A 22,085-nucleotide genomic window follows, 5' to 3' on the forward strand; every position below is an offset into this window, starting at 1 on the left:
TAAATACAATTAGCATGCTTGCACAATATATTTTTCTGCCCACAAATTTCCACATTGCTCGCTCAGTATTAAGTAGTTAGCCTAAATTGTTGATATCTCAAGACAAAAGAGCATCATGCCTTTAGCAACAATGAAAACAAGCTTGCTCCAAGGGTCTGAAAACAAAGACTCATGACAAAACACTTGTGCTATGTAAAAAATTCAGTAAAGGTCCAAAAGGCCGACATTATTTCTGTCTTTGATACTTAGCACTCCACCTAGCACCCTAGCCTTTCAAATACTGCTATATTCTTACTATTCCACTTCCAAGAGCCAGTATTTCAGGAATCATTCTGCCTTAAAAATCAACCTCTGCCTCAAGTTTAAGCTGCTGATCTTCTATTTTACCTGGCTGACATGTTATTTTCTGGTAGCAGAGGGATCTCCAGGACTTTGGTGCAGCCCATCATCTTCTCCTGGCAGCTGGTGGTGACCATCTTCCCTGTCACTCGGTGGACCTGGTAGAAGGAGTGAGGCCGGAGGTAGCGGTCGTCTGCCGTTCCGATGAATAACAGCAGGCTGACCGGCTGCTCGCTGTATCCTGTCAGCTGGAGACAGAAAAAGTCAATAAAACACATGTAAGGTGCAGATGAACTTCCTGCAAAGAAATCTCAGCAGCTATTTCGGTCTGAGTTGATGAAACTCGGTGGGATGACACTTAGTCATATCCTGTCTCCATGTGTGAAGAATTTCACGGAGGGTGAGGCAATAAAGAAGTCGCTCGGTGGTCTGTGATCACTCATTTATTGTAAATGAACTCCTACTGATATTAGAGTCTGATAAATTATTCTAATCAGGAAGGGATGGATGTTGTAAGCATTTTTATCAGCAAAGCTACACATTCCTATTGAAATTCTCCATGGATGAAATAAAAACATGGAGGTTAATGCTCTGTGAGAGTTCTGGTGGTCGCCTGTGTCGCAGCATGCTTGAGTTTGGGACGGGGTGATCTAGACTGCTCTGCAGTTTTTTTGAGGATTTCACACTCAAAATAAAAGAAAATGATCCTGCCGTCGTAGGCATGACTCTGCGTTTCCTGTGTTACCCAGCAGCTCTGTGACTTTTTACACATCTTGCAGCAGGAAGCTGGTCTGGCTTTAGCAGCAGCCTGAGAATGTGACACCCAGAATAGCCCCGCTGGTGTCCGTTACATACGAGGCCTTGATGGAGCTTTACGTGCCGGGGCCTGCCCCAGCGCTCTGATCCAGAGGATCCAGGGGTCAGTTCACATCACCAGAACACAACCTTTACTCTTTAATACATCCCTGAAGGATCGCTGCAGTGAACTGTCTGGAGTCTACATCTGTAAACATGTTTTATTCTGTCTGCAACTAAAGGCTTATTTTAATGATTGTACTATCAATAGCCTAAGCTGAAATAAAGCGATGAAAATACTCACATTCATGGGATAGCTGACTTTTGGGATGAGGATCTTTGATTTTTACTGATACTGTTACTCTTATTATCTCACACTCCTCATCAATAATATTAGTTATATTAACAGGATTATTTGTGTTGTTGTTTTTAATGTTGTTTTTAATAGTGCTGTTACTCGATAAAAAAAATTAATCAAGTTAATCACATCACTATGCTGTGATTAATCATGATTAATCACATCATATGTTTTTATAGTTTGACGTGTTTTTAATGTTTAGGTTTTTATTGTCAATTGATTTATTTTTATTCTTCTAATTTTATCCACAGCAGATTGAAAGTGCTTTATGAAAAAAAATATTTTTAAATAATACATTCAAAATACTACCATTTACTTGCATTTTAGTTTGAAACTAAAAAAGTATGGTGTATAAATAAAGAAATATTAAACTATAGTTTTTTACTTTTAACTCCTTAAAGCCCGAAAACACAAATAATAGCCAGAAAATTCTCAATTGTTGGAACTGAAATGTTTATTTAACTTTCTACTGAAATTTTAAAAAATCAAAACTTCCATAAAATTTAACATATACATATTTTTAGTATCTCATTTCATTCATTAGGTGTTTTATGTAACTGATAATCCACTTGAGGGCATTTCTATCATTTATTAGATTGTATTCATAAGTTTTTTTGAGTAATCTATTGAGCATATTGATTAGATAGAGGTATCATAAAAGTATGTATCAAATATGATACAACAGGCGTTAAGGGATTGACATCTCAGCTTCGTTATAATGTTTGTAAATCAGAACGTCTAAATTCTCAATAATATTTCGCAATGATATTTATAATCTTCAGAGGAGCCCGGCAGACAAACACATCAGGTAGAGAATAACTTCTGCTGTAAAGTGAATGATCAGGTGTGCTGTTACCCTGAGGTAGTCAAGACTGATGTCCAGTGGTCTCCTAACTCAATGTTCCCATTTGAACACATCATAAGATATAGAATACAGTCATCTAATTTACTGGGGTTACCTGAACGCATCATATTTTTCGTCTTCAGCTCGTGAAATTTGCCATTTAACTTCAATTTTGCTGAATCCACTGCGGATCCATGTAGCTTTAGCCCCTCTACTGCCTCTACCTTAGACCTTAGAGAAGGTGCGCTCCATTTGCTTACCCAGCTGTCCAGGAATGATATTAATATTATTAATTGGTATTTCGTGCGCATGTTAAACCTACTTCATTGCCACAAGTAGTTTTTTTGTGGCCATTAATTAGTATTTCGTGTGTATGTTATAACTATATTGTGGCCACAGTTACATTTTTTTGACCATGTCATGCCTGGGGCTCCATATTTATCTGAGCAGCTGAAGAAGAAAACTGTCCTGAAGCAGCTGAACAGAGTGATATGACCCCGTGTTGTTGTTAGCGTCTTTGCTAACATTAGCAAAGATGTGCTTTGCCTGAAGGTGGAACTTCAGACTCGTTGTGTTTTGGTGTAAAGACAGTTCATCACTGCAGCATGTACCCATAGTTTTGGTTTTATCTTAACTCACATTCTCCAGCTTTTACAAAAGAAAATTGCTGTTAAGCAGACCTGGGTCTGTCTCCTCACTCATCACTGCTGGCTGTCTGACCCTCTCACCTTTCACCCCCAGACAGGTAAACATCCACGCTGGAGGACTACAGGAGCAAGATGTGGTCAAACTTAGTGAGATGATTAAACTGCGTTACTATTTGCATTAAGTTTTCAAGATTAATCACGAGCATTAATGCATTAATGTAACCAGGGCTGCATTTAATCAGATTTCCTACTAAAAACTGAAATTCTGAATTTGAACACATCACAAAAAGGTTTTAATTTCATCCCCCTTTAATGCTGTAAAGCAGCGTTAATCAACCTTGCTCAACCAAAGAGCCAAATTGTTGAAAAATACATTTACAAGAGCCACAATTTAAGTGGTGAAAAGTGGCAATTAAAATGAGTTAAAAGTAGCAAAAATGTTGCAAAAAATGAAAGAAAATTGACTAAAATGGGCAAAAATCTGAAAAAGGGTGGGAAAAATGGGCAAAAAGTAGCATTTAATTGCAAAAGGCAGGTTAAACGGGTGAGAAGTGGCAAAAATGGGCAAAAAATTGCAAAAAGAAGGATAAAAATGTCAAAAAGGGGAGAAAACTGACAAAAAGAAGTGGCAAAAATGGTCTTAAAGCTGCAAACACAGGGAGAAAAGTGGCAAAACAGGGCAGAAAGTGGCAAAAATGAGCAAAAAGTGGCAAAAAAAATGAGTTAAAGGTGACAAAAATGGTGAAAAAGTGACAAAAATGGGCAAAACCCAGAAAAAAGGAGGGGAAAATGGGCAAAAAGCATGAAAGAGTGGCATAATGGGAAATTAGTGGCATTTAATTGCAAACGGCAGCTTAAACAGGCGAACAGTGGCAAAAAAAGGGGCAAAGAAAATAGCAAAAAGCAGGATAAAAATTTCAAAAATTGGCTAAAAGCAGTAAAAATGGAATTAAAGTAGCAAAAAAAAAAATCAAATAAGGGCAATGGAAATATGCAGACAAAGAATAGAGGTTAACAATTAAGTTTGACAATTCAAGACTACTGTATAAGTGTGGGAAACAAACTGATCAATGCTACTTGCAATGGACAATTTCTGAGGTAAAATTTTCCTTTTTAAGGTTTTTGGGGAGTAATGTTTCAAATTAAGACATAAAAGAGCCCCAAATCATCACAAATGAGCCACATGTTGAGTATCACTGCTCTAAAGTCTGAGTTGTCATTAAACGCATCATTATTTTCCTGTATGCCACCTTGTTCAGCTCACTAATCAGCGTTATCTCGCTGATGTTAACGCAGATTTCAACGTTGGATTGATATTTGTAACTAACGGGGCTCACTAAAAGGTTTAAGAGTTTTTATCACTCTGTCCCAGACTGAGGAGGATTAATGTACAGCAGCAACAGCAGCTAATATGAGCAGTCTGAGCAGCGGATGGAGATTTTAGGCTGGTTGCATTTTGGTTTAATTTCTTGGAAAAATTATAGCATGAATACAGAGAAGAGCCACAGGTTTAAGCTACCTATCAACCTATCAGATTCTCTCTCCGTCACCCAGGCTCGCCCGCTCCTCCTCTCTCTCTCCTCTGGTTATTTTCACAGACAGCAGGTTAGACTCACATGAACGCACCGGGCGCTGCATGAACACTGATCAGTTATGAGGGGTTTTCTCACACAAAAACAAACAAATATTACAGAATAAAACAGTATTCAGCAAAAAAGGTTTGAGTCCTCCTCTTCATACTCGACCTCGAGTCCGAGTAGAGTCACGAGTCCTTCAAATCAGGACTCAAGTTGGACTTGAGTCTGAGTCCTGGGCTTGAGTACTACAACACTTCTTTAGGAACAACATTATCTTATTATCTGTCATCATGCGGTAGTTTGTTTGTTTTCTCCTTGAATTTTAAGCGTTATCTTTAAAGACATGAGACACCAGACAGACTATTTCACGTCGATCTGGGCAACACCCCATGGGTGTCACCCCAAAGGTCACCCTTAGTGAAAAACTTCCGTCCTTGCATTCTGGAGCATCACATTTTATAAATGGTCCCCAGCTGATAATAATCCTGCATGAACAGGGCTTCCTGTGTGTTTTGAAATGTTACAACAGCCATCATGCACAGGAAGGAAGCCATTATGCAAATATTTTTTGTTTCCAGCTGCATTATCAGCTCTATTTGAAGGAGGAGATGCAGCGCTTATTATTTTGTGTATGCCTGTTTACATGGGGACACAGCGTGCCCACTGTACGTGAACCGCCATATAATTTGCATTCAGGCATGTTGTTCTGGACGTTTTAAAAAGTCATGCTGAAGTGCCCTTCTGGAGACGGGTTATTTTTATCATAAAATGCTGTTCTAAAAAGCGGATGTAGCTTCAATAATTGAGTCCATTAGTCATTAGTCTCCAAATATAACCGTCATAACAGAGTTTGTCATCATTTCTCAGAATCTTTGGCCAACATTAAAAGCTCTCTCTGGATCAAAAATGAATCTGGCATGCTTTTCTGCAACAAGGATGAAAAATGGGGCCAAAATCAAACAGAGTTTCATTCTAAGAGGACAGGGTTTACCTTAATGACCGGATGTCCTGTAGCTGCTTTAATAGATCCTCTGCTGCCCTCCGTCTCGTAATGCGCCCTGTGGTAAGACCGAGGCTGGACCTCCAGCTTCAGCTCGAACTGCTCGAACTGGCTGGGCAGAGGCCAGTCCAGAGGAGGGGGCGAGGATGTCCTGGAGACAGAAATGACAAAAATACAACAATCAAGCTTTAAGGAAGTTCTCTGACTTCCTCTACAAGTCAAAAAGCTGCTGTGTGTTCAAGCGTAGCCGACAATGGTGTTCCGACCTTCAACGGAGTTAAGAAGTAAGAAATAAACACAAAAAAGAACACTATCAAATCAATAAAAGCAATTATAAACACAATAAAAACAAATAAAATTAATTCTAACATAAAAAGTCAAAATTATGAGATAAAAAGTCATAATTATAATATTAAAATCATTTTTATTGGGCAAAATTACAAAATTATAAGATAAAAAGTCAAAATTATGCGAGAAGTCAAAATGATGCTTTAAAAAGTCAAAACTATGAGAGAAAACGTCATAATTATGAGAAAGTCAAAATTAAATTTTGTCATAGTTATGACAAAAATAAAAAGACATAAAAACACAGGGATTAAGAGATTAAAGGACATGAAAGGACAGAGATCACACAACTCTCATGCTGAAATAAAAGCCAAAGAATAAAAATGATTTAATAGGCGGTTTAAAAGTTGTAGTCTAAGGGACGTTTTAATTTCAAGAGGTTAACTATTGAGGATCAGGAGAGTTCTCTGTCTCTCTCCTCTGCTCTCTATCCATCTGTTTCAGACACTAATGCTAACCCACTCTTCTTTACTAGACATTGAAAGTGAAGTACCAAGGCTGCCGCCTGTGACGCCATCTTGTCAACAGATTACTTGATCAAACATATTTGCAGACTGGTGAGAAAGACAGTTATTATCTCTCCTGGATAATTTCTCTAGAATTAGAGCCCACCTGAAGAGCGGAGGGTTTCCAGGTTTGGGTTTGTTCCAGCTGAAGTGGGACGGCACCTGAAGGAAGAGCTCAGCCAGCCCGTCCTGCTCACGTCCCTCCTCCCCGGGAGAATCCTGGAAGGACTCGAGTCCAGAGTCACCCTGACCGGGGAGGAGGCCCAGCTGGGTTCCCGATGTCCTCCTTGTCTTAGAGGGGACGTCCAGCTCCTGGTAGCCGGACATCAACAGGGGTCCGAGGGCACCGCCGGGGCTCCCCACCCAGGTCTCATCTGTGATGCTGCCACGGGGGGAGGCGCCTGGCGTGGGGCTGGGGGAGTGGTGAGGAGAAGGAGAGCGGGCGTGGGGGTCGGCACTGGAGTGGCGTCTCTTTCCGCAGGGGGAGGTCGGTCTGGAGGAGGGTCTGGAGAAATGACAATTCAGGATGAGAAGGGTTGTAAAGGTGTCTGAACATTTACTAAAATCTCTGTTTCTCAGTCTCAACAGCAGATAGAAGCATGAAATTAAAGAACATGTTGTACGCTTTAACTTTGAATAACTACCTTTGCCCTTATGGTCGTTAAATCATAATCAATCAAATCAGAACCAGCATCCTCCTCCTTCTCCTTCAGTACATACCTGGTCTAAATGGGTTATAGTGACAGACTATGTGGCGCATACTTAAGTTAGATTGACAGGGAGACTCAATTTAAGACGGCAAGTCACGAGGAAGTCGTGATGTTGCGTTTAAGGATGATCCGGTTCTGGGAGCTGGTTTTGAGGCAGCTCCTGTTTTAGCCACCCATCCTGGGTACATGCAGACTGACCTGGTCCCTTACCGGTGAACTAAAACATGAAGACACGTACCTGGAGGTGGGCCGGCGGCTCAGCCAGTTCTCCTCAGTGACACTGGTGCGTGGGGAGTGACAGGGGGACTGACGAGGCGACTGACGAGGCGACTGATGAGGGGACAGCTGCGGACTGAATGCCAGAGGATGCTGGTACTTCTGCTGCCACAGTTCAACTCCAAAAGCCCCACCCCCACACCCTGGGGACCCCATGGGCGACCCGATGGGGGAACCCAGAGCGAGGCGAGCGGCGTCCCTCAGCTCACCCTCCACGTCGTCGTAGACATGGGAGAAGGACTCGCAGGAGGAGAGGTCAGACATCCAGCTCCTGGAAGACAGGCTGCTGCAGGGGCTCGGGCACAGTGCCTGGTCTCTGTAGCACGGGTCCAGCGGCAGATAGAGCTGGCCCCTGGACCAGGACGCCTCAGGGTAGCCCCCCTCTGCACCGCCAACGGCCAAACCTTCCTGGCTTGTCCCCGGCTCCACATGGTTGTTTGGAGCGATAGAGGTGATCTGGATGCTGGGGCAGTCAAAGGCTCGGAGGTTCCCCTGGGCGCCGTACTGGGGCCCCTGGGACAGGTAGCCAACATGCTGGTAGTCGCCTGAGGAGGGGAGACATGGAGGGTGGCTCTGCAGCTCCTGGATGATGGGCTGCTGGGTCAGAGCCTGAGAGGTGTTAACAATCCTCTCATTGAGATCTGGACCTGCGAGGTGACAGATATTAACAGACATGTAAATCAGGCCTGGCCTCATTTGCATTGCAAACACCTTTGGTCTTTCACTGTCAAGGAGCAGCAGCAGAGCATGGCAGCTAACAGTTAATGTCCATACATCACCAACAGACTGTTTTAAAGACAAACAGTGTTTTATAATGGAAGAGGACCGTCTTTCATAACTCTATTCATTAAAAAAGCTTCTGTGAAGTAAAACCTGAGCATTATTGCTGCACCAGTATTTCACACTGGGAAATATAAACCATTAAATATGTGGATTTTAAACCCAACCATACCTGCAGAAGTTTAGGGCCTGAGCACACCCAAGGGTGCAAGGACCCTACTGAAATACAAGGCATTCAATTTATTTTTATTCTGCAAAATTAATGGCTTTTCTGGATGCTTTAAGACAGTGTTATTCAACCCTGCTCAACCAAAGAGCCCGATGTTTAAAAAAATATCTTTACAAGAGCCACAATCTAAGAGGTGGAAAGTGGCAATAAAGGGTTAAAGTGACAATGAATTTAAGTTAAAGGTGGTAAAAATGGGCACAAAAGTGGTAAAAATGGGCAACAAGGGGAAAAAATAAGCACAAAACGGCAAACACTGGGTGAAAATTGGCAAAAATGTGAAGAAAAGTCACAAAAAAGGGCAGAATTGGCAAAAATGGGTGAAAAGTGAAAAAAAAATTAGTTGAGAGTGGCAAAATGGGCTAAAAGCAAAATACATAGCAAAAAAATGAGTGAAAAGCAGCAAAAAGATGGCCAAAAAAAGGGTAAAAGGCAACTTAAACGTGAAAGTGCCAAAAAAAAGGGGAAAAAATTAAAAAAAAAAAAAGCAGGATAGCTATACGTGGCAAAAATGTGGAAAATGTAGCAAAAAGAAGTGGCAAAAAGGGCTAAAAGTGGAAAATATGAAGTATAAAATGAGTGAAAAGTGACTTAAATGGGAAAATAGCAGAAGGAAGGTGGCAAAAATGGGCAAAGGGAATTTGAATGGGTGAGAAGAGGCAAAGAAAAAAGTGGGAGAAAAAATTGCAAATAACAAAAAGCAAGATATACATGGCAAAAATGGGAAAAAAGTATTAAATGTGCAGCAAAAAATGAGTGAAAAGCAGCAAAAAGGCAGCAAAAAATGGGCATAAGGCAGCTCAAATGTGAAAGTGGCAAAAAAAGGGGGACAAATTGCAAAAAGCAGGATATACATGGCAAAAATAGGGAAAAAAGTAGCAAAAATAAGTGGCAAAATGGGCTAAAAGAACGAAAATTTATGAAAAGTGGAAAAAAATGAAAAAAGGGGCAAAAATGCAAATAAGAGTAATAGAAATATGCAGACAAAGAATAAAATTAAAGCCTACTGTATAAGTGTGGGAAACTAATTGATTTATGTGACTTGCATTGGATCATTTCTGAGGTCAAAGTTTCCCTTTTTAAGGTTTTCTGGGGAATAATATTTCAAATTAAGACAAAAAAGTGCCACAAATCATCACAGAAGAGCCACATGTGGCTCTGGAGCCACATGTTGAGTATCACTGCTTTAAGAAGTTGTGCCGGTTCAAAAGTTGGCCTATTTTCCACCAAAATGCTGAGTGCAGCAACTCCTCAGCACACAGAAAACACTGAAATAACTGGTTTATACCAAAAAGATTAACACTGCCACTGCAAAAACAGTTGTAATGGACACTTGCCTTTATGGTTCATTCATACCTTCAACTCATACAGTGGATATAAAAAGTATTCACCCCCTGCAATGTTTTACCCTTTTATTGATTTTATAAATCAATTATGGTCAATTTAATTTGGCTTTTTACAAAAAAACTTTATAATGTCAAAGAAAAAAATGATTTCTACAAAATAATGTCAATAACATAAAAATGTACAACACAAAATAAGTGACTGCATTGTGTCTCAAGTGACTGCAGAATAAAGACACCTGTGTCTGGAAGGTCTGGTAACTGGTTAATTAGTATCCCTGGCCACCATTACACCATGAAGACAAAAGAACACTCCAAGCAACTCAGAGAAAAGGTCACTGAAAAGTCTAAGTCAGAGGATGGATACAAAAACATCTCCAAGACTCTGAACATCCCCAGAGTTCAGTTAAATCCATCATGAAGAAATGAAGGAATATGTCACATGTGTAAATCTGCCTCGATCAGACCGTCCTCACAAACTGAGTGGGCGTGCAAGAAGGAGACTAGTGAGAGAGGACACCAAGACACCTGTGACTACTCTGAAGGAGTTCCAAGCTTCAGCAGCTGAGATGGAGAGACTCTGCAGACAACAACTGTTGGCCGGGTTCTTCACCAGTCAGAGCTTTATGGGAGAGTGGCAAAGAGAAAGACACTGTTGAAGAAAACTCAGATTCAATCTGGACTAGAGTTCACCAGAAGGACTGTGGGAGACTCCATGGTCAAGAGGAAGAAAGTGCTTTGGTCTGATGAGACCATGAGACATCACCACAAACACACCATTCCCACTGTGGAGCACAGTGGTGGCAGCATCATGCTGTGGGCATGCTTCTCGGTAGTCGGCCCTGGAAGGCTTGTGAAGGTGGAGGTTAGAAGGAAATCCTGGAGGACAATCTTATTGAGTCTGCAAGAAAACTTCGACATGGGAGAGGATTTTTTAATTCTGTTGGTCAAAAAAGCCAAATCATATTGATTATGACTGATTTATAAAAATCAATTAAAGGGTAAAACATCCGAGGGGGTGAATACTTTTTTACAGGCACTACGTATGGCAGATGTATTGGCTTAAAATATCAGCAGACATTTTCACATCTGCTGATAATAATAATTAACGTTTTAGCCGATACACCAATAATTCACTCCCACCATTAGAGTGTTGTGTTGTTTCATGGGAAACACTGCAGATGCCTGAGTCTGCCTCACTCCTGAGAGTGTGAGAGAGGAGACGCAGGAGCAATGACCACATGTGGAGGGCTTTCCACAGACAGTGGAAAAACCCTCTCTGATCACTCCACGTCTGTGGAAAGCTCTGCGATAATACTGTGCATCCCTTTTCACTCCAGCTGCTAGCAGAGCAGATGGACATCACATTACTGCTAATGCACTCTGAGAGCTTAGATAATTCATGATCCACAAAGGATGGACCGTAAACAACAAACAGTCTGCAGGAAGCTGAGAGCGGTATATGGGGGTACAACCTTTGACTGACTTAATCCTCGCCATAGAAAATTCTTGCATTGTGCCTTTTCAGTTCATTTCCTAAACTATCTGTGGACAGATTATCTTCAACAGTTCATTCACACAGCTGCTCACACCCGACTGCTAATCACACCCTCTTTCTCACTCTCACACACACCTTTCATGCTGCATGCAAAAAAGGCGTCAGAGCGGCAACAGCGATCTGCTCCAGCAGTTTCACTCGCTGCTTCTCTGCAGTGATAACCCTGAAAAACGAGACCTGATACTACGTCTGCCCTCCCACCTCCTGGGTGCACAGAGCGGTTAGAATACCAGGAAGTAAAAGCTGCCGGCAGACAGACGCTGAGCGTCAAGCTGTCTGAAACACAAACACACTCCTCCCTCTCTGTGCATGCATTCATTTATCTTTTTATCTCTCCGTCTGGCTCTGCATCCATCTGTCTGACTGTTTATTATTGTTTATGATTAATGTTTTAAGAGGAGCAGCTTGTTTTGCATTTATGAAAGAGGCTCAGTGTCATCACCTGCAGACTTCCTCAGTGATCTTTCAGCTGCAGCATTATTCTCTCTTTCATTTTCTGGTTGATGCAGCAAACTGAACCACAGATGAACACTCTACAGCCATAATATCAACATGCATTCACTAAAAGAGCTTCTGTTTGCCAGTAATGATGCTGATTGTTGTTGAAAGTATCATTACAGAAAAGACCAGTGAATATTAGGACTGCAAACCTACCAGAAATGTTGATTTTCCACACAAGTAAAAGTCACCTTTCAATACTGACTAGGGCTGAACAATTTGGGAAAATAATCTAATTGCAATTTTTTTAACCAATATTGCAATTGCAATTTAATATGCAATTATTTCTTAAGTTCCTAATCTCGTACATTTTTCCAGCAAAAAAAGCAATAATTCCTTCTATACTATAACCAACACAATATCAGATTGAACGAGGGCTGAATAATTTTGAAAAAATATTTTATTGTGATGATTTTGTGTCATTTTGCAAATTGGAAATGATTTAATGTATTAAAAGGAATGGTCATTTTTTTATAATTCTCATATCAAATTAGAAAAACATACAAAAATGAAGAAAATAGGATTTTTTGTACAATCTAAAAATTCAATCCTAAAAATACGGCACTGGAATGATTGCATGATATGCAATGCATAGCATCTCTGCCGCATAAAAATGTCTAAACGGGTATTTTGACACAAATTTAAAGGTCAAAGAAATATTGTATCTTCTGTGATTTGAAAATTGCTGCAGGCCATATTGCGATTCAATCTAATTTGCGATTAATTGCCCAGCCCTAATACTGACACCACTTTAAATGCCCTAGTGCAGGGGTGATCAAGTACATTTGCACAAGGGCCAGATTTAGTCGTGACAGAGACTCTTGGGGGCCGGATTTTCCAATAAACAAAACTCAAATAAATATTTTGGCCTAATTAACATATTTTTGTACTGGTAGTTGTATTTTCAAACCAAGTTGTTATTTAGCACCAATATTAACTCATCTTTGCCACTTTTTAACCCCTTTTCACTACCTCATCTGGCCATTTCTGCAACATTTTTTGCCACTCTTGACCCATTTTGAAAATTTTTGCCACTTTCAAACCACGTTTTGCAACTTTTCTCCCATTTTGCCACTCTTTATTAGGGCTGGGCAATTAATCACAAATTAGATTGAATCGCAACATGGCCTGCTGCAATTTTCAAAACCCAGACAGTGCAATATTGTTTTATCCTAAAATGTGCCCAAATACCAATTTGATACAAGTTTTTGCAGCAGAGATTTCATGTTCTACACATTATGCATACATACAAATGTCTTTATTTCAGAATAGTTTACTAAAATCCTACTTTCCCAGTTCATGTAGATGTTTTTCTTAATCAAAATGAGAAGAACATTATAAAATTATTATCCCTTCAGTATAGCAATCCATATCAAATTTGCTATATGAGCCAAAATCCCAATTAGATGTTTTTTTCTAATATTGTGCTGGTTATAATATAGAACGATTTATGCTTATATTTGTTGAATAAAATATAAGATGAGGGACCTAAAATTAATGTCATATTAAATCGCAATCGCAATATTGGAGAAAAAAATCACAATTAGATTATTTTCTAAATTGTTCAGCCCTACTATTTATCTCCTTTTAGCCACTTTCCTGACAATTATTACCTCTGTCTGCCACTCTTTAACCGCTTTTCACTACTTTGCCAGGATATTTTTGCAATATTTTGCCACCTTTGACCCATTTTTGATACTTTTTGACCCTTTTTGCCTCTCTAACCCAATTCTTGCCATTATTTTACCTCTTTTTACCCCTTTCCCTTCATGTTTATTCCCCTTTGTGCCACTCTTTAATCAATTTTTTTATCAACTTTTTATCATTTTTCCCTCTTTTAAACCAATTTTTATTACTTTTTTCACCATTTTTGCCACATTTAACCCATTTTTGATACTTTTTGACTCTTTTATCTTTTATCAATTTTACCACTTTTCCCGGCAATTTTTGTCCCTTTGTGCCGCTCTCTAACCCCTTTTCCACAATGTATTTGGCTATTTTTGCAACATTTCCACCAGTCTTAAAGGGATACTTCAACATTTTGGCAAATTCGCCCATTGCCATAATTCCTATAGTCTTAGTAATAGGTTTGTTATCTTAAGTTGTCAGTGCAAGCTGTTTGTAGATCGGCGCTGCTGAGTTCGGACCTGCTGTGCCAACTCAATGTAAGCAGACGGTATTCTGGCTTTCCCTCGTCAAACTCATCAAATACACAATCCAATAACTCCAAAACGCTCTCGTGGACAAGTTGTGACCTGCACATTCACCACGCTATGAAATAATTATGGAACATTACGAGACGGAGATGTTTTAAGGTTAAATGCAAAGCCGGAACTACACCCCAGACATGGCTGCTGCACTGTGTCACTCCGCCCAGTGGTTCACTCAAGAAATAGTTCCGAGTATTTGCTTCATGTGTCGTAATGTTACATAATTAAATTTTATTATTTCATAGCGTGGTGAATGTGCAGGTCACAACTTGTCCATGAGAGCGTTTTGGAGTTGTTGGATTGTGAATTTGATGTATTTGATGAGGGAAAGTCGGGATACCGTCTGCTTACATTGAGTTGGCGCAGCAGGTCCGAACTCGGCAGCACCGATCTACAAACAGCTTGCACTGACAACTAAAGGTAACGAACCTATTACTAAGACTATAGCAATTATGGCAATGGGTGAATTTGCCAAAATGTTGAGGTATCCCTTTAAAGGTCTTTAAAATATTAACTTATAATGGTTGACAATGGATTTTTCTGTAAAAGCAGATCAAATGTTAAATTTTTCTCAAACTATTTCTATAATAATTGTTTTTATTGGATTTAACAGCTGTAGAGATTTAAAGCCAAAAGACACTCTTTAAAGCAACAACATCTTCTTTTTCTCCTTTTCTGAATTTAATGATCTTCTGGGGGCCGGTTATAAAACCTGGTGACAGCTGTGCTACCGTTTACTGACCAAAAGAAATAATAAGCAAGTATCTCCACTAGAGACCAACCGATATGGAATTTTTGGGGCCGATGCCGATATTGGGGGCTAAAAAAAAGCAGATATCCAATATATCAGTCGATATATGAAATAAGAACATTAATATACACAGGATATATACTGTACATGAACACAAATGTGGACATGGGAATTAACAGTTGCATTTATCTTTGTTTATTTCACAAAGATGCAACTTAGGTGGCATTAAAACGCTGTAATACGCTCTCTGAAACTTAAGTGAAAAAACTAGCATGCTCTCCTTGACGTGCCCTAACAGCGTGTTTCTGCGAGGACGTTATTGTCATGGGGCTCTAAAGTGTAGTGTTATGTTGTTTTATACAGTCACAGCTTATCATGTAGTAAAAAAAAAAGCAGTTTCTCTCACCGTTTCCTTGGTCTTAGACCTCTTTTCTGCTGCAGCCGAGTGAATGCTCTGCTGCACGAGGACTGGGCTGCCTGTGAGTGCTTAGGGACAGGGAGGGACCCACGGCAGCAACGATACATGCTTTCACGTCAGAGTCTCCAAAACTCTCCAATAACACCATTTGCTAGTCGCTTTTTTGTAAAAAGAGTTGCTAGAGGGGTCTGAAAACTCACCAAATACAGCGACAAAGTCGCTAAATTGGCAACACTGAGTGGGGAAGAGCTGCTGCTGAACTCTGTGTGTGAGGGGGAAGGGCCAGGCACTCGGGCTGAGTTCAGCAGAGACACACAGGTGTAGACAGACAGGAGTAGAGCGACAGGAGCATAGCCCAGCAAAAAGTTAACATATCGGCTACATACTGGCCGATGTTAATTAATCTGTGATACGCTATAATCGGCCCGATTAATCGCCGATCAATCAGTTAGGCTCTAATCTCCACTGGTGTTTGGTATTTATGTCAGCTCTTATTTTTACAAATAATGTTGCATCTCCACTTTTTCTGTGATAATGACAGAGCTGCCATTGTTTGTTGTGCAGAGAGAGACAGAGAGAAAGTGTTTACATAGAGTAATCTCATGACTGCTGTATTGAAGCGTTGTTGTTATTCATTCTGATACTCGATAGTGTGATAGTGCAAGTCTTCATCTGTCTTCTAGGAAAGTGAGAGAGCTCAGCACAGCGGGAGCTCCTCATATATCTGGCCCGCTGGCTCCGCTGATCCTATTTTCACCTTTTTAACGTCTCTGCTACCTCTGTAGAAAGCACAGACAGCATCCCCTCGTCCCCTCTCTACGAAGCCGTTTCACGCTGCAGGCTGTGAATCCAGAACTTTCTGCAAACACTGTTCACATAAACACTGATAGATGCTAAAAACAGTCCTGTGTTTAAACAGTTTGATAGCAACCAGAAACTCAAACACAATCGACTCTTTTATCTTCAGTTTAGAGACGACCTGATCTGACTCATCAGTGTTGATATAGATCAGCTCATTTCACGTGCTTTAGCCTCAATGAATCCATGATTTTACATCTTAAAGTGTTTCACTCTCAGAGAGAAAGATTTACAAAGAGTTTACAAACAAAAACGTAGAAAGGCGCCAGTTTAGTGCATGTGTAGGATGTTATTTCCAAAGTCAGACTCGTTAATCCAATTATCCAAAACTACACAGTCCTCTAAGGCGCACTTTGCTGTAACTGAATGAGAGTAGAGCTAACAGGATTAAACAATTAACTGATTCTTCCCTCTGCAGAAAATACTGCCACTACTATCTATTTCAATCCAGAGAGGCAGAAAAGAAAGGACTCTGGTTTTAACAGGGGTCATTATATTATTATGGAGTCACACACAGATTATTCCCTTGATTTATGGCTCGGTGTTTAAAATATACGATGAGGATTTCTTCTTTAAAAGTCATTTTTGGTATGAAGAACAGAGGATATATAAAACCTATAACCTGCTGGAGCTCAGTTATTATTCATAAATTACTTTTATAGGGGTTAGTGGTTAGTGCTTAGGTCACGCTCTATGTACCGAGGCTGTAATTCTCCCAGCCTGGGTTCAAATCTGACCTGTGGCTCCTTTCCTACATTTCCTGCACTAGCCACTGTCCTGTCAAATAAAGGCAAGAAACCACCCAAAAAATCATCCTTCAAATAGTCAATACTGTCAGTTACACGTCTCTGGGTTTCAACTGTCAGTGAAAAAAAATGAGTAAGATGAAAATGTTGTCTTGAGGAGGGTAAACTAAACAATAATCATCCTTCTATCCACAGCCAGCAAAGGCCTGATTATCAGACGGTTCCAAAGGTTACCTTGATAGATTTTCTGGTGGTGTGAGGCGTGTTAAGACAGATTTTACCCTCCCATATCGGCTCCAGAGACCATCAGCTGCTCATATTTGAAATATTAAGCATGTGCTACATTTACAACTAGAAATACCGTTGTGTGGGCGGAGCATTGAGGACTGAGCAGGCATCAGCAGGACTGTTACCTGGAATGGAACGACAGCCAATCAGGGAGCGAGCTGTCAACGTGAGGAAGCACAGCAAACACAGCCATGGCAGCTATTTCCCTGTTGTGAAGTTCTGCCACTGTTTCTCTTCCAGGAGCTGCTGGAGTAACGTGGTGCCAGTGTTGATTTCGTCAACTAAAACTATAGCTAAAACTATTTGTCGACAGCCTTTTATCCATGACAAAAACTGCACTAAAACTAACAAAAATAGATCTGTGATGACTAAAACTGACAAAAACTAAGTTTAGTTTTCATCAAGATGACTAAAACTAGACTAGAATGTAATTTAATTTTTATCAGACATTCAAAATCCATGATATTTCTCCACTGTAGGTAATTCTGTCAAAAACCATACATCTGTATCTATTCTGCCTCTCAGCTGTAGAAAGCAGGGACCCCAGGTTTGGCAGAGAACACACTACCATGATTTGGTACCAGATTTAGGCAAGAGAATAAATGCTTGGACTAAAAGTAAAGACTAAAATGTGCGGACCTTTTATGGACTAAAACTAGACTAAAATGTTGAGTTTTCGGCAACTAAACTAAAAGGGATAGAAATGACTAAAATGGGACTAAAACTAAAATGCATTTCTTTTAAGGACTAAAACTAAGACTAAGATTAAAAACAGCTGAAAATTATCACTGCGTGGTGCAGAGGAGCTCAGCTTATGGGTCTGACTCTGCGTCACACTCAGCTTTAGAAAACCTGGGAAAGGAGCTGAACAACTTGAGAAAATAATCTGTGATTTTTTACTCAAAAATTGCTATTTATTATGTGATATTTTAGTTCCCGGCTTTTTATATTTTTCAGTCAACAGGCTATATTATATCCAACACAATATTATTGTACAAAAAAATAAATTAGGGCTGAACAATTTAAAAGAAAATCTTAATGTAATATTTTGACTCATTGTAAATTTGATATGAACTATTGCATTGAAGGAAATGTCTTTATGTCATTCTCACTTTAAATAAGGGCAAACATACATAAAAATGGTAATAGGGCTGACCAGTTTTGAGAAATAATCTATTTACGATTTTCTTACCCAGTATTGCAATATATCAGAATCAGAATCATTTTTATTGTCATTGTACAGCGTACAGTAAAATTGTTTTTGCAGTTCCATTTAGTGCTCGGGCACTTTCTCTTTAAATACTGAAACTGCTCTGGGATAGGTGCTGTTTTTAAGTCTGTTAGTTTTGGTTCTTATTGTCCTGAACCGTCTTCCGTAGGGTAGCAGTTGGAAAAGGTGATGTGCTGGGTGGGATGAGTCCTTCAGGATGCCCAGGGCCTTCCTGTGGCAGCGGGACCTGAACAGCTCCTCTAAGGAGAGGAGAGCACAGCCTGTGATTTTCTGTGCACTGCTGATGACATATATGATATGATATGTGATTATTCCTTAACTTTCTTTTACCTAAACGAGAGCTGAACGATTCTTTAAAAGAGTCTGATTCTGCTGATTTTGACTCATACTGCAAATTGAATATGAATGTTTGCATTGAAGGGTTTTTGTCATTCTAAGAAAAAGTACAAAAATGAAGAAGGTAGGATTTTTTTAGACTATTATGATAAAATGACATCTGAATGATTGCATGATATGTCATGCATAATATCTGCTGCAAAAAAATAAAAATAAAACTGCTATTTTGACACAAATTTCAGGTCAAAGAAACATTGCACCTTTTGCTATTTGAAAAATTGCAGCAGGCTATATTGTGTTTTAATCTAATTTTCGATCGATTGCCCAGCCCTAAATGGAAAATAGGACTTTTTTGTAAACAATTCTAAAAGAAAATTGACACTTGAATGTTTGCATTCTTTATAGAGCATAACAATTCTGCAGAAAAAAATGTATTACTCTGCTATTTTGAAAACACATTTTGCACCTTCTGTGATTCGAATATTACAGAAGGAAATATAACCCGGCCCTACCTAGGAGTGAAGTCACACCTCTGTGATAGAGTCAAATGCACAGCAAAATCGACTGTGTTAATTTAGTGTTGATTAAATGCATATGGTGTTTAAATAAAACACTTTAAACGTGGGTATATTGGTCCACTCTGCACTTTGAAAGAGTTAAATATTTAACAAAATGACAGATCAGCAGTAACTGTAGAAACTCTGTGGTAAGGTGGGACTCCTCTATCAAGAGCAAAGCAGAGATTCAACCTAAGAGCAAAGGAATGAACACTGATGGAGAATATGGACTATCTTATCGAATATGGAGCATCTTTTAGGAGCACCTACAGTCACAGACGGGGGACTCTAACTCAGTGGATAACTTCACTCATGGTGCACATGTGTCTCTGTACGACAGGAAGTATCCAAACACAACGAAACACATCTAAAACACATCTTAACACTGCCCAAGGGCATGATGGGACTCTGAGCTGTCAACACTCCAGTCTTTTTCTGTTTTGGATGTGATGTGGAATCATTCTCTCTCGCTGAAAGCTACTGTGTTGTCAGCAGAGGTGGAAAATGTACAAGATTATTGATCCAGAAAAGTTGTTCCAAATCGACTAATAAGGGCAGGATAAGTATTTAAAAATCAGGAGTTTGCAGCATTTTTGGGACTTAATATTACCCACAGCTGGACTGATATTAATGTAGGAGGCTTCAACTGACCAAACTGGTTTAAATGCAAATGTACCATCATGTCCCATACATGCAATAATCAGATGTGGTTTGCTAAGTAAACTATTTAGATTAGCCGTAGCCTTAAATACTTTAGGTTAAAGCTAATGAGTCTTAGCAGCAAAAACTACGATATACATTAGTTGATCCACAATTACTGCAACAACTTGTTTAGCCGGATGAATAATCGATTAAAACTGTAGTTAACTAATCAATAACAGCAGCAGATACAGTAGAGACTCTACAGCCCTCGGTGGTTTAAGAAAGAGGCAGATTAAGTCACTTCTTCACCTCTTGAACCGTATTTAAATTTCGCCTAAATATATCAACAGACAGCTGGAAACGTCAAGTAACGGAATTAAGACTAGCACAACTTCCGGTTGTTATTTTCACAGTAAAACTTAAAGGCGAAACGACGCAGAAATTAAGACGTATCCGTGTTTGTTTATTTTATTTTATTTATTTATTTGTTTTGTTGTGTTTTGTTTTTATAGTAATAAAGTCCAGTGACAGTATACCGTGAAAATATTATACTTAGTAAGTAACCAGTGATATTTTTTGGTTTTTGAAGAAGGGAATCTGCATTTTCATTATTGCTACATTATTTTTTAAAGCATATTTTCTTGACTTAATAGTTTTGTAAGTTTGTTGATATATGAGGCCGCCAAATATGTTGCCATTGAGTCAACATATGAAAAATAAAATGATAAATCTTACAGGAAAGGTTTAACAATTGATGTGTTTTGATATTTCATTCATTTTACACTTGATCTCATGGGAAAATATAATAGATTTTTAAAGTATGACCCATGTTATTTTGTTCTCAGCCTTCTATATGTGTAATTTCCACTAACTACAATAATATTATTTTTATCTCTATTATAATCTACTTTGCCTCGAGCAAATCTTAAAGGAGTGGCTTAAAATTTCATGTTTTTATTTTGTCCATTACTCTCTTTTTTTCGACTACTTATAAAAATATTTAGCTTTAAACTAGGCATTTTGTAACTAGTTCGAACAATACTGACTTCTTCTGGTTTTTGATTATTTAATGTTAAATTATTTTAACTTACTTCTATTTTTAATATAAACATTTTTCTCATTTTTTATACATTCGAAATAAATTCTTACGTTTAATTGAAAATTATCGTGTAATTTAATCAAAGGTATTCCTACGGTGCTCGTATATCTAATCAGATTGTTGTAATTACGTTGCAACGATGAGTCGTGTTTTATTTTGAAGTTCACCGAGTTAACATCCGATGACGCTGTCTAGTTATCGCGTGCTTTCCAAAGTTGACAATTTTCTAACTAACGTCGCCAAAATGACACGTACCTGCCGTCTGTCTGCCGTCCTCCTCGAAGATGAGTCTGAAGTCCAGCTCCTCGGCGCAGTTTACCGTGGACATCGAACCGAAAGAACCGTTAAATGTCCGTTAGAACCGACCTGTCTGTCTCTAAAACTGACCTGTCTCACTCACTCCCATCCGACAGAAAGCAGAACTCTTGTTGAAACTGAAGCGCGAGCAACACGTCGACCGATTCCCCCGACTAAAAGTTGTCCGCCAACGTGCACACGGTTACTTAAAACGCCTCCGTGCTCGGTAGAAGAACCGTAAAAGTCCCATTATTGAGAGAAGTTGGTGCGTTCGGTGTTTCTGTTTGGAGCTGCGAGTTTAACTCTCCTCCAGGTTGATCCTTATGAGGCGTTCACAGACCTCCGGTAATTCTGAGTTACTTACAGTAAAACAGCGCTGAGGGGAAACGTCAGCAACAGTAGGGGTGATGAAGTGATTGGGACATAAGTAGCTACGGTGGCCTTGAAGGTCAACTGTAAAAATATAGTCAATGATTTTAAAAACCTTTAAAAATGAAAAATAAGTCTATATTTACAGGAACAAAAACTCAGAATCTCAGAGTTATAAAAACTGTATTAAATTTACAGGAAAAACTAAAATATAAAAATTTAAAAGTATTACATTTCCCCCCAAAAAATCTAAGTTTTTAAAATCATAGACTTACAACATTGTAAAGTCAAAAATGTACAAGAAGCCAACCTGAAAACAGTGATTTTTTACTTTTACTCCAAAAAAATTCAAAGTTATGGTTGACGTGTATTTGCAACTTTAAAAAAAAAGGGAAAAAAATCTATTTTTATTTATTATTTTTATGGATTTCGTCCATGAAAACAATTAAAGTTGACGTGTACAGACTCCAAGTGAGTCCTG

General features: G+C 39.2%; 1 protein-coding gene across 1 annotated transcript in view; it reads right to left on the minus strand.

The window, feature by feature from the left end:
* LOC121515389 (nuclear factor of activated T-cells, cytoplasmic 3-like) overlaps window positions 1–21,563 on the minus strand; it is a 39,052-nt gene extending 17,489 nt beyond the window's left edge. The window contains exons 1-5 of the mRNA XM_041796133.1: window positions 21,194–21,563; window positions 7,360–8,044; window positions 6,518–6,916; window positions 5,552–5,711; window positions 388–587 (exon numbers count right to left, since the gene is read on the minus strand). Of these exons, the coding sequence (XP_041652067.1) occupies window positions 388–587; window positions 5,552–5,711; window positions 6,518–6,916; window positions 7,360–8,044; window positions 21,194–21,266 (1,517 nt within the window). The 5' untranslated portion in view covers window positions 21,267–21,563. The remainder of the gene's footprint in view (window positions 1–387; window positions 588–5,551; window positions 5,712–6,517; window positions 6,917–7,359; window positions 8,045–21,193) is intronic.
* Between the last annotated feature and the right edge of the window lie 522 nt (window positions 21,564–22,085).

This window comes from Cheilinus undulatus, linkage group 9 (assembly GCF_018320785.1).
Source record: "Cheilinus undulatus linkage group 9, ASM1832078v1, whole genome shotgun sequence".
In the NCBI taxonomy this organism is placed as follows: Eukaryota; Metazoa; Chordata; class Actinopteri; order Labriformes; family Labridae; genus Cheilinus; species Cheilinus undulatus.